The sequence below is a fragment of the Lissotriton vulgaris genome, chromosome 3_1, assembly GCF_964263255.1.
Source record: "Lissotriton vulgaris chromosome 3_1, aLisVul1.2, whole genome shotgun sequence".
Taxonomy (NCBI): Eukaryota; Metazoa; Chordata; class Amphibia; order Caudata; family Salamandridae; genus Lissotriton; species Lissotriton vulgaris.
The window spans coordinates 150504116-150521018 of record NC_141689.1 but is presented as its reverse complement, the minus strand read 5'-3'; the positions used below and the strand labels follow the sequence as shown (position 1 = coordinate 150521018).

Sequence of the window (16903 nt, the reverse complement as noted above, 5' to 3'; positions counted from 1 at the left end):
TGTTAAGTTCAATAATACATAAGCACTGAACATATGTCAAAGCAAAGTGTTTACAATCCTACCCCTAAAATACAAAAAATGCATTTGCAAATAGGTTTGTTTGCATGAAGGGAGTATACATCATGTAAAAATCATAGGTATCATGAAATCAAATATAATCTGGGAGCATATATCTTCACATTATATAAAATGAAAGTACAGTCGCTAATCAATACCTGAGATCAATCCCATAGCATAATTGTCTATCTATCTTTGTAATTGACGTTGAAGCCAAATATTGTCAATTAGGAAGTACAAGCTTGAAATCTTGTTCTCTAAGAATAGCGGAAAGTTCTATTTTGGAAAAAGTTCAAATTAAATGGATTTGTTTTGAAAAAATGAAGGTCGAATTGCAGAGTTCAGGGAACGCTGTGTGAAATATTCAAAAGTTATTCTCAGGAGTGTCAGGAGAACATCAGATCATCCAGGCTCGCAAAGAAACCTTCTACTGTGGTAGGTAAAAGTGGAACCACTTCAGTTAGCAGATCAAAAGTGCAGAAGTGTGGATCATCGCCATCAGCGTTTGATGCATTAGCAATGTCCGTAGTAGATGGTACCTGTATGCCTTTAGTTTCTCGTATCTAACCCTCAGTTAGACTTGCCGGTGAGACCTCAATGAATGCCGTCATCAGATTTGGCAGACGTTGGGGGCAACACGATGCGTGACCCGTTACTGGACTTAGCAACGCGTCAACATGTGATGACAGTACTGATGGAAGTGTAAAACAAATGTCCAACACGCATTCCTGTCCGCAAAAGCAGGCATCGAAGTAAGGGTAAGATGCAATCTTGCCAGATTGGTCTGAACGAAAGAAACCCCGTTGTATTCAGATCTCTTAAGCGACCCAAGCCAAGAATCTGTGAAATCCTTTCACGATATCTCATTGCAAGGAGGCATTGTTCCATGGTAGTTTCGGTGTCGTTGGTGACCGGACTTGCCATATCGGAGCAGAAGGAATAAAAATAGGATTCCTGCTACCAGTCCCAAGATGAGAGGCAGGCCGCCGAACACAGAGTGCACGAAATTAGGAAAAATGCCGAGGACTGCTTCGAATGGTGTTAACAGTCCCCAAAAAACTGTCTTAAATACATGTGCGATGCCGTTGGTATCAGACATGTTTAAGATTTGGCTTAACATTTCTGCGAAATGCACTGGGCAATTTGATGATAATAATGCATGTATCTCTGCAGAAGACCTTGCTACTTGCAGATCATACTTTTCTCTAGATGAGGTCAGAGGCACATTTTTTTGTAAAAGAATGGCTTTCATTCTGCTTAAAGTATCAATTCGTATAGAAGAGATTTTCAGTGAAGGCCATATAGCCGTCTCCCTTTCTGTCTCTGTTTTTGGAAACAATACTTGCATACAACAAGTGATCGTGTATGACAAAGTTACGAGATAACTTTTTCCTGGCAACATGCCACAGCAGCTTTGATCATTCAGCATAACGTACCTGCCATTGTATAGCTGCCTGAAAATCGGTATTATCTTAGGAGAGGGTGAGGCGTGCAGGTGGCATGAAAGGTTATTTGCAGTCCCGTCACAGGCCCATGTAAATTAACTTCCTTGCACAGAAGTGTACCACTTAGTGACTTTTTGCAATTATTGCCACTAAGGAAAACTTCATGTCGCCCATTCCAACACTTGTGTGTATATGGCAGAACCTAGGTCGACTTAATGTATTCTTTACCCAACCTTTCATACAGGCCTGCTGGTACATGCTCTAGACAATACTGAAACTGGAATGTCGTGACTGGAATTGAAATGGAGCCATGAATAATCCACTCAATCACAGTTTCCTCAGAAACTGTCAATTGTAATCTTTCGAGTTTTTCAATGCGCAGCACAGTATAGTCTGCTCCTCTTTGTGCCAAGGAGATTTGTTTATCTGTAAGGTTAAATACAGCAAACAATGACGCTGTATTGATTAGATGCCATGGCACATAGCCAGAACACAGATTTTGCAATGTCCAGCCGAACAGCATGATAGAACGTAATTGAGACTGACCATGTTATAACTTTAGTAAGTCTTGTTCTATGATGTCTATAGCAGATGACACAAAGCTGTCCATAGAATATATTCTGGAGGACAGAGTTGTTAACCCATTGTCCACTACAGAAAGTGCTTTCTCCAAATTAATACGATCAATTTCCCGTATTTTTTCAGCAGTTTCTATTTGTGTCATTTTCCAAGCTTCATTGTAAGCCACATATATACTGGCGCATATGAAACGTTTCTGCCTTGACTTGCGAGGTCCCATTAGGAAATCTCGCAAATCATTGCTTACTTTAAGCAAAGACAAGTGTTGTTTTATTTCTGGAAGTGTAGATTTCTGAAGCCATTCAAGGCAAAGCTTCCCTACACTGTAAGTAGTTACCATCCCTGGATGTTGTCTCTGGGAATATCTAGGATCTGGCCTATTCCATTTGAATCCTTGCGATTTGTCAGGAATCTTTCATGACAGTTATTAGTGTCTGTTTGCCAGATTACCCACTTTTTTGAGTTAGGATCAGTTCTGTTCTGTTTTAATATATGAGTTACGTCTACTTCCTCATCCGAATCGTTATTTCTTTGGAAAGATTAGACAAAAGTGGGATTCTAAGAATATACTGGTTCCTTATTTCCAAATCTCCAAACAGTATGGTAGGGTTGAGATCACAGTGGGATGGAGGCTTGGGTCTATTTGAAAAGGAATACTAGAGGGGTGCTCCAATTGCACCATGGGAACTAGCCAATGGTTTTCTCCTCCGCTCCCGGAGATGAACAGGACTGTGAGTCTTCCATGGGAGTGAAATAGCAAATACTTGTTCTGATGGTCCAGTGTTTATCCTGAACTAGGGCTGGACAGCAGGGCCTAGCTAGGCACGGTGCTACTTTTGTATTCTTGGTTAACTGAATCAACACTCTTAGCTCAACTACTCATAAGCATAGAGAGGTAAAACATGCAGAAAACGTTAGTGCACATATTACATCAGACAACTCTTTTGTAATGCATGCTAATACAAGAATAGGAGTAAATCCCACAAAAATTCTAATCAGTCCTGAAAAATAATTGTTGTAATCCTGACCCCCTCCTTTATATGTACATTCATTGCACATGAATAATGTTCTGTAATCATGGATGGGATTTGTGCATTATAAGGAATGTATTCACTGGTGTGCATCATTATCCCTTGTCCGGGTTAGTGGTGGTGTTCGGGGCACATGGAGAAGACATGAGAAATAAGATTTGTTCATAAGGATAAAAGTTATGTGGGTTGTGAGTCCGATAGAGAATGGAAGGCCAGATTGACTAGCAGTGGTTAGCAAGGTGAGTTGGTTGGTAGGGAGTTGGTGTTAAGGACAAAGTGGTTATCTACCAATTGAGCTATAAGGCTCCTCTGTTTTTGCTTTTTAATGGTTTAATGGTATCATTACGTAAGCAATGGCAAGTCTATGCTAGATAATGGTCAAATGTGTTCTTGGCAGATTTCATTGACATCCTGATTGCTAAATCTTCAGCCACCTCTTGGACTCAGACAAACGTTTGTGTTTTGGATAATTTCTTTACACAAAGTGTCTCTAGACAAAGCTTGGAAGCTATATTGTGCTGCCCTTTTTACCAGTATTAATCAAGTGGAGTGGAGTAAATCATAAAGACCATCAGCTTAAAAAAACATTTGTGAATATTTTCATGATCTTTGCTGCCACCTGTGATCATGTGGAAATATACAAAAAAATGTTGTGGCCTTTCATATAGGGTGAACTAGACCCGAAGATATCAGAGCACTTTACATGAGCACCAGGTACATTACAGACAGACACATTCATTTTTGTTAGGTATGTGGCGATTAAGTGATTTGCCCAGAATCACAGAAAGTTGAGAATCTCTGCCTAGACTCGAGCCCAATTCCCCAGGTGGAAGGTCGACCGCCCTAGCCATTTGGCCACATTCGCTACATTCACAAAAAGGGTTTCCCACGTGATGATGTACGTCCCAAGAAATGGGACTACATTACCCCGAAATCCTGCAGAGTGAATGAAGTTGGTGACTATTTAAAATCTTGTGCTATGTATTTAAAAGACCGGCTCATAAAGACACCTTGTTCTTTATTTGATGTGCAGGTTCCTTGTGGTGTTGGTGTAAACAGTAGGTTGGGTGTTTCTTACAAGCAACAGAAGGTGCTTCTAGAAAGAGGATTGTGAAGATGATCCATGACTGAGCCTTTTATACCAGAACTAACAAAGAGGATGACAAGCGTTGGCGGGTTGAGCTCTAAATCCGTACTTTGTAAAGCGCAAACTGCCCTCCCTTACAAGCCTCAAGGTGCTGGGGACCATCGTGGAAATTAAGTGAGCTATTGCCCAGAGTCACATGTCACTGAGCTGAGCCCGGCCCCAGGGATCGAACCGTGAGCCCTGTGCTCCAAAGTCAGTTGGGCAACTGCAAAAGGCAAGAGCCACCAGGCCAAACAGTGCATCAGACTCTGCTGCCGAATGATGGTTGATGCTGAGAATTTAGAGAATCATGGGGGGAGCTCCAAGGAGTATGAGGGGGGGCCATAGAGGGAGTGACTATTGTTGGGCAGGGAAAGAGATGTTTACAATATGCATTGCTCAGATTAACTTGGCGGAACTGAAACTCAAAAACATATACCTCACTCTTTTAGCTAATTAACTATTGCTACCACTGCTGAAGATGTATTTTTGCAACAATCTTCCTTACTTTGGATGATACCAGAGAGGGGCTTGTTTAGTAGGTTCGAACAGGGGGAATGTTTTTTATTTGTTTAGGTTTTGTTTATATTTCGATGTTTACAGGATTTGGGAAATAGGTAGAGGTGGAAATTGTGCAATCATGCATAAGCAACATTTATTTAACATCCGCTATAAATTAGACCTGGGCGGAGTCGCAAGCAGTGGAGTGCGTTAGGACACGTAGTATGTATTGATTTTTAACGCCGGGTGCTGGTCCCACACTAAAAACACGCAACCTGCACCATGCGCAGTGCAAGAGGACTTTGCTTCTTTCTGCCTCTCAAGTAGATTTTCTACGCGAGCGTCAGCTTCCTCAACATGAACAGATGGTTTCTGAATGTGAGCGGTCGTGACCCTCTGTGACCACCGGTGTTGAGAAATCTCGCTAGGTGGTGGTGTAGCATTGGATGTTTCTAAACATTTAGTAGGTGAGAGTGCCTATAACTCTCCAAACTTTGCAAATGGATTGGAGTTCACTGCCCAGGCCTACTGTAGATAGCTTCAAACAGAATAGGAGATATATGCATTGGAACATCTGGGCCAGTGAGCTCGAAACAAGTATTAAATAGGCATCCATACATTGTCAATTTTTTGGGCTCAACAACTTTAACATGCCACCCGGTATCCTGAAGAAAGCATATCCTCTGATATATGGCTTTTTCTGAAAAAAGAGACAATTGGTACATTTTTGGAAGGCTGAAGTCCAAACATTTGACCAAAGCTACATAGCTCTTGTAATGTCAAAAAGTGAAAGGGATGGAATTACTCCTTTCCCGGTGTTCAGGCTCAAAGTTTATGAATTGTACAAGGAGCGGTGGTGGAACTTGCTTAATGGTACACGTAGGAGTGTTGGGTTCTTATAGCATGAGCATATGTTCCCAATGCCTGGCAAGAACAATTTCTTATTTGAGCCATAGTAATGCGTATAATAAAAAGACTCTTTGTGACTGCTGGAGCCTGGCCAAGTCCACTATCAATGGAGAAAACACAAAAGAAGGCTGAGTGGCACTGGGGAGGAACTAAGATATCCAATAGGTTTTAGGGCAATCGCACACCTGGTAAGGTTAAGGGAGGTAAAGTAAAACAGTGGACAGGTGCAACCTGGTTAAACCTCCTTAGAATGGGGTTAAAGGTATTTCCCAAGACTTGTGTTATCCCTCTCAGTGGAAACGTCCCCAGGGTGCACTCGAATGTGAAAATTCATTAAAGTTCAAACAAGTATTTTTCAGGTTTTTCTTCAGTCTGATTGTTCAAATCTTTTTATCTTCAAATGATAATTATTTCCATCATATGTTTTGAATGATATGTGCAATGCATTTCGGGCCATGCTCTTCTTCATGAGACTTATTTTCTGGAATGATTAAACATAAAGCAACAACTTTTTAATTATATGCTGGTACCATCTTTGTACATGATTATCTGAATATATCATTGTTGAATGGATGGTCGAATACCTTAAATCCCCAGTACAATAATGAATGTCAAACTTGACGAGTACTCTGTGTGGTGTACATGTAAATGATTTCAGTCAAGTCTGAAAATTAAAAAAATCCCCAAAATGTTCCCCAAAGTCTCTCAGTGCTCAAGCCTTGTGAAACATGCATAAACTTATATGGGTGAACGACAAGTGGCGGAGGGAAAAAACTATCAATAGTGCAAACTGCTTAACTGTGGCAAAAGTAAAAAACTCATGAAAAATACCCAAAGATGCCTCATGAATCAGCCGCGAATGTTAGAAAAGTATGGCGAGTATCTTCTAATTTCTCACAAATTTTTTCGATTATTACAAGAGTGTCCAAAGCAATTCCAAACTGTATAGTATGAAACCTGTAAGAATAATGTGAGTGCTAAGTATAACAGAAAAAGGTAAACGTTGATCAAACGTATATAAGAATTAAGACTCACAACACAATGTGACGAATTTTCATATGTCGCGTTATCTACATATTCGACACTTGGTCAGCTGCAAGACAAAAATAATAACAATGAATGTTGCGTATTTACATGAATCGAAAGATGAGGGGCGTCCAAACTTTAGTAAACTTACCCCAGGTTGAAAGGAGAAATCTCCCCGGTGTACGCAAGAAAGGTACTCGTCAATATCCGAGCTTTAGTTTAAACCTCTGCGAGTCCGCCCTTTCATATCACGTGACTGTATGGAAAAAGTTAAAAGACTCACGATACGAAACTAAGTCAAATGCTGGTCGGAAAGTAAAAGAATAAAAAGACTCGAAGCTATTTGTGAATGTCTTCTATTGTAAATAAAGTTGCAAACCATCATGATATTTAAGATAACAGAAATTATACTGTTATAAAACAGTAAAAAAACTATCGTAGAAAACGGGAAACAGAGGTTGTAAGGTGAAAAATCAGAAGAATAATAGTAAAAGCACATTTGTACACAAGGGATGTAATAACTGTCACTAATAGAAGTCAGTGAAACGAAATGTGTGTTATATTCTCATGTGTAAACAAATTAATAACACCATTTTTGTGATACAATGTGACCGATAGACATAAATTCTACGGACTACTATACATGTGAAGAATTCAATGTGGAAGGAAAACGAATATTAGCACATTCATTATATAACATAACATACATCATTAATGGTCATTTTTTATCTGTTGCCCTTCTATCTTACTGTCCATATCCAATACCTATGGGCTTGAATTCAAAGAAAAAAATTCAAATCAACACGTTTATTGAGTCCCTTTGGGTGTACAGTATTCAAATAATGAATCCAATGTATTTCCCTTCTTAGCAGATGCTGTGTATTGTCTCTTCCCGGAAGAATTTGTGCCTGCTCCAATATCAAAAATCGTATCTGACTCGGATTATTGTTGTGCAAGTAAAAATGTGTGGCTACGGTGAATTTTAGATTTTTCGTGCGAATGTTACTCTTATGTTCGGTTAGACGGATTTTCATTTAGCGTTCAGTCTTGCCTACATAGGCTAGTCCACATGGACATTTTAACATGTAGATAAGGTTACTACTGTCACAGGTAGCTGTGACTTTTAATCTAATCGGCGTTCCCTTGGTAGGATGGAGGAACTAATTGCCTTTAATTATGCTGTTACAATTTCCACAGTTATGACATGGTAAGGTTCCCTTGTACGTTCTGTCTTTTTGAACGTCTTTTTGGTTGAGTATTTCTTTGATATTACGTGTGCGTAAATACACAAATCGTGGTGGTTTTGAAAAGATCCCATTGAAATCTTCCTCCAATGTCATTAATAACCAATGTTTAATTATAGCTCTCTTTATACAGTGACTTCTTGTGGAAAATTTAGAAATTAATACCATTCTTTCTTCTTCCAGTGGTTTGGTTTCTTGTGAAAGCAACTTTTTTCGATCAAGGTTTTGGACTTTTGTTGCCGCCTCCTTTAAAATATTGTCAAAGTGCCCTCTCTCTCGAAATTTTTTAACTGTGGTAGTCATGCTGTCTGTGAACGACTATTTGGTTGATGAAATTCTTTTTAAATGTAATTATTGTGAAAAAGGTAGATGTTTTTTCAGCAACGGTTGATGGAAACTGGTATAATGTAGAAGGTTATTTCTATCGGTTGATTTGGTGCAAACTTTGGTATTCAATTTTCCATCAGAATTGTGCATCATAACATCCAAAAAGGTTATTTCTTGTTTATGTAAAGTGTGTGTGTAAAACTGATCCTGTTTTTGACGTTATTTAGTTTCTCAATGGCCAAGATTAAAGATGGTTCTGATCCTTTCCATAAAATGAAAATATCATCAGTGTACCTTTTGTACATAATCAAGTTCTCAATCCATTCAGGTTGGTTCAATATGTTATCTAGTTCAAATCGGTACATTAAGATATTAGCATATGCAGGAGCTGCACAATTTCCCATAGAGGTACTCGAAGCTTGAATAAAGTATTTATTTCGCCATTTGAAATAACTGTGATACAACGTGAAGTGAAGGAGTTCCTTCAAAAATATTTCTAAATCATCTTCCTTGTCAGCCAACATCAAGTAGGATTCTACTGCTTCTAATCCGAGGTCATGTGGAATAGACGTATACAACGACTTCCCGTCTATGGTACTTTTCTAACGTTCACGGCCGATTTATGCGGCGTCCCTTTGCCGCTTTTCATGAGTTTTTCACTTTTACCACAGTTAAGCACTTTGCACTATTGATCTTTTTTCCCCGCGCACCTTGTCGTTCACCTGCATGAGTTATGCACGTTTTACGAGGCTTGAGCACCGAGAGATTTTGGCGCACATGTTTGGGAATTTTTTAATTTTCAGACTTGACTAAAATCATTTATATGTTCACCACACAGAGTATTCGTCAAGTTTGACGTTCGTTATTGTACTGGGGATTTAGGGTATTTCACCATTCATTCAACAGTGATATATTCAGATAATCATGTACAAAGATGGTACCAGCATATAACAAAAAAGTTGTTGCTTTATGTTTGATGATTGCAGAAAATAAGTCTCCTAAAGAAGGGCACGGCCTGAACTGCATTGGGAAAAACATTTAAAAAAATTGATGGAAATATTTATAATGTGAAGATAAAAAGATTTGAATAAATCAGACTGAAGACAAATCTGAAAAGTACTGGTTTGAACTTTAACGAATTTTCACATTTGAGTGCACCCTGGGGACGTTTTCACTGAGAGAGACTGGGGAGGAACTAAAAGAGGCTAGAAGACATATACCTTTTAGACCTGTGGCGCTTTCGACTTCCACATACAAATGGCTGTTCCCATTAATCAGCAGTGTGTAGCACCTATGCAGGGCTGGATCATCTTGGTTCATCCACAAGCTAGAGTAGGTAGATCAGGTAGGAGCTGGAATCTCCTAGATCCAGATACAAGGTGCTACAGCAATTAAAAGCCCCCAGTTGTCAAAGTGTAAGGATCCTCAGGAGGTTTTCTCTCCATAACTCAACAATTGCCAGAAAACTAATGTTCAAAAACTACAAACGAGGTGTAAAAACGTTAAACGAGAAAATCTGGAGCACGAGTTGGCAGCGTAGAAATTCAAAGATGTCTGCCAACTTGCCTTTCTTAGCAGGGTTCTATTGGTTTTATTCCAATCACGATTAGCATGTGAAGCGTGCACTAACATTCTAACACGCACTTGATCTGAGCAAATTCTTGAAGAGGAAGATTCGTATCTGTTCTCCGTCGTGAAAGTTTAGTGAAGGGTAGAGGCGGTGGGCGGCGTGTTAGTACCGCTGGTCTTTCTTGAAGTTTGGCTTCTTCAACAAGGTTAATTCTTTCTTCACATGTCTACATGCGTCATGTAAGTAGTCTAGTCTACATGTGCATACTTAGTCTGTTATGAGAAGCGTCTCGCTCTCCGAGCAGGTCTAGTCATCCAGGTAAAGTAAAAGACGCTGGAATTACCGTAACCAAACTCTGTGTCTTTTAAAAAAAGAAATAAACTTCTCAGCTGTCTCATGTATTCGAGGTCAGCCTACATTTTAGTGAGAGCTCAAGCAATAGTAGATTGGTGAATAATGAAGGGCTGTACTTCAGTTTCTGTAGTTAAAACCAATTAAATAACTAGCGATCAATATTTAAGAACACCCTGAGACATAATAGGGCATACCGTTGATTAATTAACTAAGAAACAGACAAGTGTCTATTAAAAGAAGAGTAAAGTAGTAACTAGCGCTGCACTTACCTTAATCCTCCTGGACTGCCACTGGAATTGCTTGTTATTGGTCATCTCAACATTGTCGCTAGCACTCCCTGCAAAAGAAGAAACAAGGTTATGTTATTAATGAATAAATAGAAATAGGAATCTTGACTACAAGCAAATTAAGCACACATACATTTCAGAAGAGCGGCAATAGCCAAGAGTAGTACAGGTAAGTATAGTAAGGAAGGTAAAAATATGAATAATACAAGAATTAGAGTGGTATAAGTAAACGATTGTGATTACGTTTTCAGCTTAAGAGATAAAGAAAGATTGGACAAGACAGAAGAAAACTACTGAAGATAGAAGAAAGAACAGCAAGCAGAGTATTACCGATTGGCTGTCTCTTCTTATCTCCATCCCCTTTCCCCCCTTGGTACATACCTATATAGAAGAATACAGTATCTAACAGGGGTATTCCTGTGGGGGCATTAGGAATTAGTAATCGTTCTGCTCCTGTGCAACTTGACTAACCATAGAGGTTACCTGTCCTGACGCAAAGGCTCCTGGTCCAGACAACTTTTCATCTGGCTTTCCACCCGTGTTATCTTTGTATTCAAGTCAAAAGAGCTTCTTACACAGTTATGAATGAAATCATCTGGATTCATCACTTGTTCCATCAATGACTGAGGTCTATGTGTCCCAAATTTGAAAGCCATATAAGGATCTTACTCTATGTCAATCATATAGACTTATCTCTTTTATAAGTTTGAATAATATGTTGTTACCAAGATATAGTAGACCTGCCAAAGGCACACAGCACTGCGGTTTGCCACATGTTTATGGCACTCATCACACGGCCACCTGGTGAGAAGGCATGATTCCAGGGTAAATTGTCAGGTAACCTGGAACAAAGGAAGCATCTCCAAAGGCCAGGTGTTATAAGAGGTGGAGGTGGAAGGTTGGGGGATTAAGGTAGGTGTGACAGTCTGGGTGTCAAAAACCCTGCTCCAGCTCCATGGACCTGCCCACTCCAAGGCACCTTCTATTTCTTCCCTGTAGAATCACACACTGGAAATTATGTTAAAGTAGGCAGCCCTGAAATAGGCAACAAGGGTGGATGAGTGCCTTCCCAACCTCACACATCCAAATCAATCAGTCTGTAGGCAGAATACTGGTCAAAATACAAAGTAGATTTTACACATCATAGACCTGGATTGGAAGTGTGCAAGGGAGAGAGTTATCTTGTTGTTGGATACTGGAAAGGCCTCAACCATGTAGATTAGGCCTTCATATCGAATGACTTACGTAAGGTCATATGGGGGAACAGTTTATCCTGGAGTATCGGGGAATTAGTAGAATCTGGAAACACAGGTCAGGGTCAATAGCAGACTCATGGGCAGAATTAGCATATTTTGAGGGAAGACAGGGCTGGCCTGGCTTCTGCATTAGTACTTGATTCCTTCCTACAACAAATTAGCGAGAACACCGTAATCCGGGGAGAGGAGATATTAAAAGTTACAGTGTATGGCAAAGCTATTATTCTCACCCCGACTACCCCATAGACATCGGTCCAGCTCTAATAGGAGAGCTGCAGCAGTACAACGTGGTTTAGTGCTTTAAACGTAATTTATGTGTGGCTGAGGGTTTTAACAGCAACACCTTGGAGCACACAGTACAGGGCCTCTGGCAGAATAATTCCTTTAGATGAATAGACAGAATGTCTGGGAAGAGTTACTGCTCAGACACATCAGAAGACCCTTTCGAGAAATGTATTAAAATCATTAATGCATTAAAGGCAGATGTACTCAAGTGGTGCCATCACCAGATCTCATGGGTTGAGCAGATTGCACAATATAAATGATAGGGCTATTTATTATATTGTGGGCTTGAATTATAGTTTGGTGAATGGGTTTCTCTGTCACAAACATGCTGGATATTCCAATCATCTATTACAAGTGCAGCATATTCTATGACATTTGAATTTTTTTAAGAATGATTGTTATTCACATTTGTATCAGAGTATCTCATCTGCTAAACCGTATCTCAAGTGTTCCTTCCGTTGCACGTACTTGCACTCACCATCTGGAGATGGATCTTCAGACCTTTCATGCTACATGTTTGATTACATCATGCTGAGGAGGAAAGCACGTGTAAGATGGTGGCAGAGGACCTGTAAGCCCAAGGAGTCAGGGGCTAGGAATTCCTCATTTGCTTAAAAAGTATCAGTCTTCCCAATAATCAGAGCTGTGGCTTACAGAGACACTGCATTTACCATTCGCTCTCGGTTGGACAGTGTGGGAGGTTGCACAGCTAACTGGCCATTAGTACCACCCTAAAATTGTGTGAGGGGAAATTGGCCTCAGAGGAAACATGACTTCTTATCAATCAAGTTTATATCTTAATTTGCCAAAATGAACTCGTTCTAAACGGAGATTGATGCTAAAGCATTCAAGGTCGGAGAAGGGTGGTTGAGTCATGAAGGAAGATATATTTTAAATAGGTGTCTGATCAAGCACTTCATTCAAGTTAAAGACGATTTTGTTCTCCAAGAGGGAGAGAGGTTTCTCTGTTATTAGGCAAGACAATGAGTAGTTAACACATTCCCAGTTTAGAGCAGTGAGGGGCAGACAAATGATACCTTTCAAGATGTTGGTGCATTTCTTCATCGTGCAGGGTGCTCCAGGGCTTACCCTTGGTTGGTCTGGGCTGTGGAACGCTATCTTCAGTCACAGTCGGACTTAGCAACATAAAGTGCCACATGGCAGCACTGACACCTGGATCTCAGCCTCTAGCATTTTAAAGCAGGTACTAAGCACACATGGAAGTCTACCCCCATCTCACCAATGTTCAACACTATAGATCTGCTTCCTTCACAGTATAGCAGATTTGGTTGTACTCCTTAAATGAAGACAGCCATGGTTATGTCTCTGGTCCAGTCCTTTCCCTATGAAGGTGTGAAAACCATGGCTCATCAGATCAATGAAGCACAGATTGGCTCCTCTGGGACAGTGGAATCAGGACCCAAGTCATTGACATGCCCCTCAGCACAGGAAATCCATTGAGATATCAAGAACCTGGTGGCTGAAAAATCTTGAGCCATCGCTTCTTAACCACAGGGAGGCCAGTTTATATGTCAGTCCTTTGGGAGCCATGTCCAATGCCTTGGATCATGAACCATTGCATCTGAGGCTGCCAACTACAGCAAATATCAAGATCCTTGAGTGTCCTTCTCCAGGGAACCTGGGCATCTGCACTTGATCCTAAATGGAAACCCCAAAAGTCAGAGTCTTCTGATCTCATTCCTCACCTTCCTGCCCACTATTCAGGGGTGGTTAGGTGGGCTACTCATCAGAGCATCTCTTGCACATGTGTTTTGAGAGTCAAACCTTTGGTCTAACTCAGCATAGGAAACCATAGGAATAATCTGTACTCGCCATGCACCTTCCAGCTCTGCTCATAGAGGAGCCTCAGGTGTTACACATCGACATTTGGACGGTGATGCACACACTCATCACTCATGATGCCCCAGCTGCAAGGCATGGCCGATGATCCAAGGGCCATGTGTACATGGGTGGGGGGGGAGTTGAAGAAAGTGTTTATTGAAATGTGAATAGGAAGAAACCAGCTCCTTTTAGTCCACATGTGGAGCAGAACAAAGTCCAATCCATGCAGACTAGAGAAGAGGGCAGATTCTGTTCCCAAAGACAGAACACTGATGGGTCTGTGGCGCCAGCGCATCCCTGGCCGTCGGTATGTCTGTGGTGGGGTGAGGGTACCACGGGGACCTGTTCTGATTTGTGAACCGGAGGCAATCAGAAATGTATCCCCCTCCATATCTGGACCTTTACTATTGGCTCTTACTGCAGGGAGTGGGGCGAGCAGAGGCTGCAAAAGCGAAGCAGGGAAAGGCTCTGGGTGGCATATATGGCAGCGGCGACAACATCTGCACTGTGCGTTCTCTCTCAAACAACGATAACAAGAGGGCATCTCAACCAGAGGTTAGAAAACTGTTCTAGCTGTTATTGTAAGCTTAAACTACATTTCAGACGTCTATGGGGTCCACAATGGATTCCAGGACTCCTCCATCGAACCTTTAGCAGTCTTAGTTTTCCACTAAACTTTGTGTACATTTTTGTGAAGTATGTTGTTATCATTCATAACATTACTTAAGAGTAAATGCAGTGCCTGTGTATTTACACATGTCTACATGTGGCTCACAAGTACATTTGGAACCATTTGCTTTGTAATTCTGTCCCAACACTAACCTGGGTGGAGGCCTACACCTGCCCTTGGCAGGAGTAAATCTCTGGTGGTAGCCACAGTTGGACTGTAAGTGCGTTTGTGAGTACCAAGTATAAAAACACGGTACTTGTGAAAACGACATTTCAATCAATCCACTTAGCAGCGTAAGCTCAGGTTTCGTGAAGAGTGAACGAAGTTAAAACTAGTGTGCAAACACCTTTGTGGATGAGGCTGTATGTTTCTATCCTCCTAGGTAATGGATGTTTGCAAAATGAATTATGTAACGCAAGACCAGAACCGCGTAACTATTCAACATAATTGAACTTTCTGAAAACTAAAGAGACATTGAACTAGAAACGACTGCATTTGTTTTCTGCCCCTACAGGCACGGCCGAGATGGAAGAGGGCCCCTCGTTTACGGTCTTCAATGCCATCCAAGTGGCTCAGATTGTGGTCCTGCTTCTCGGTGTAACGGTGACATCACTTCTGTGCAAACGTGGCACATCCCAGAGCACAACTCCTGACTATTATGAATATATATACACAGTCTCTTAACGGTGGTGCACAGACAGTGTAAGTGCTTCAAACTGAAATCACCAATGTAGGCCCTGAGAGGACTCACGCAAACTGATCCAAGGTCATTCGAAGGTCAGCAGGCAAGTCGATCTCCACTGTCCTTTACATGTGTCAAACATCTGCACGAGACTCCAAAGCAGGGGAAATGAACGAAATATGACTCAGTGACATTGCTCTGTTGGAGATTTTTGTAAAACAGCCCCTCGCCGAGGAATTCCAGCTGGTGGTTGGCCGAACTGAGACCCATACCCTTACCCATCACCCGCGCCAGTAACCTCGGGATCACCATCGACAGCAAACTGTGTTGTAAGGATCATGTCTTCTAGCACAGAGCCTCCTTTTTTTAACTTTAGTTTGAAGACGTGTTACTGCACATGTAACAAGGGATGAATTCCTATCTTATCAAATACACGTTTTGGGCACGTGTTTTTATTCTAGAAGTGTATAATGAATATCATTGATAAGTAAGATGAAGCAAACACACGTTCAGTGATAATTTTTTGTCTATTTTGCTTGGAATGAATCCAGAAATGTTCTAAATCTTAAGACTGTTTCCCACCATAATTCTATTATTTTATCTATTTTAATCACTTGCTTTTCCTGCTTATTTCTTTTAGTTTTAGGTTCTTAAACACATACAGGACAGGTTACTTTTTAGCTATAGTCTCCATTTTAATTACCTTGTCATGCTTATTTACCTTTGGCCTCAAACCAATCTAAGGTAATGGAGGTTGCCATCTTCAACAATGGAGGCTGCCTTCTTAAATAATGGAGACTGCCATCTTTCTTAAGGTAAAAACAACAGTTGATGGACAGAATGCGGACCAATGTCATACATTCACCCCAGTACAGAGATTTGGGCCTAAATCCATCGTTTTTTTTGCTCACCATGCAATTCCAGTTTGAACCCAGCCATATGCAAATCAGTCTTGACCTGTGCCTCATGGGTACAGTCCAGCCCGAACTGCCAAGCCAGGTCCTCCCTGGACTGGAAACAAGCATCCTGGGACCGGTTTCGGGGTTTCACCCCTCTTCAGCCAGGATAGCTTGATTCCAGTGGCATGGAGAGCGTGGGACTCACGTCTGAGCTTACATGTCCCACTCGGGGTGACAAATGCAAAACAAGAATTTGTAATGCAATAGGTCTTGCATTAGAAAAGTTTGAGCTATTGGTATTGTAAATGACACATTTTTTTATTTATGTGTTGGTTTTGAAAAGAGCGAAATTAATAGCTTTGTCATTTACAATGCCAATAGTTTTAACTTTCTCAAATGTGACACCTATAGCTTTTGTAATGCAATATGTGTTGTATTTACGTGACTTAGATGTATTGATATTACAAATAACAATGGCTTTTATTTTTTTAAAATAATTAATAATTAAATACAAGCTATTGTAATTTATAATGGCAATAGCTTAAACTTTTGTAAATAACTTTTGTGAAGATTATGTTCAGTGTATTTTATTGTGATGAAAATCCAAGAACAGGAGTGACATATTAACATATTTTTGTGACATTTGTAATAAAGCTTGAAACATTGGGAGAACATATTTGAACCAGTTGTTGTTGAATGGTTGCACAGATTAATGCTGTGGTGGCGCTGAGTGATGTGGTGGCGATGAGTGATGCTGTGGCGTTCAGTGATGCTGTGGTAGCGCATACTGATGTTGTGGTTCCCCTGAGTGAT

The 16903-nt window shown here is 40.7% G+C and overlaps 1 protein-coding gene across 1 annotated transcript in view; it reads left to right on the top strand.

Annotated features, from left to right (window-relative positions):
* Window positions 1-16562, top strand: part of LOC147726127 (complement factor H-like) — a 124449-nt gene extending 107887 nt beyond the window's left edge. Inside the window, exon 9 of the mRNA XM_086962885.1 lies at window positions 15024-16562. Coding sequence (XP_086819011.1) covers window positions 15024-15193 — 170 coding nt within the window. The 3' untranslated portion in view covers window positions 15194-16562. The remainder of the gene's footprint in view (window positions 1-15023) is intronic.
* The last annotated feature ends 341 nt before the right edge of the window (window positions 16563-16903 follow it).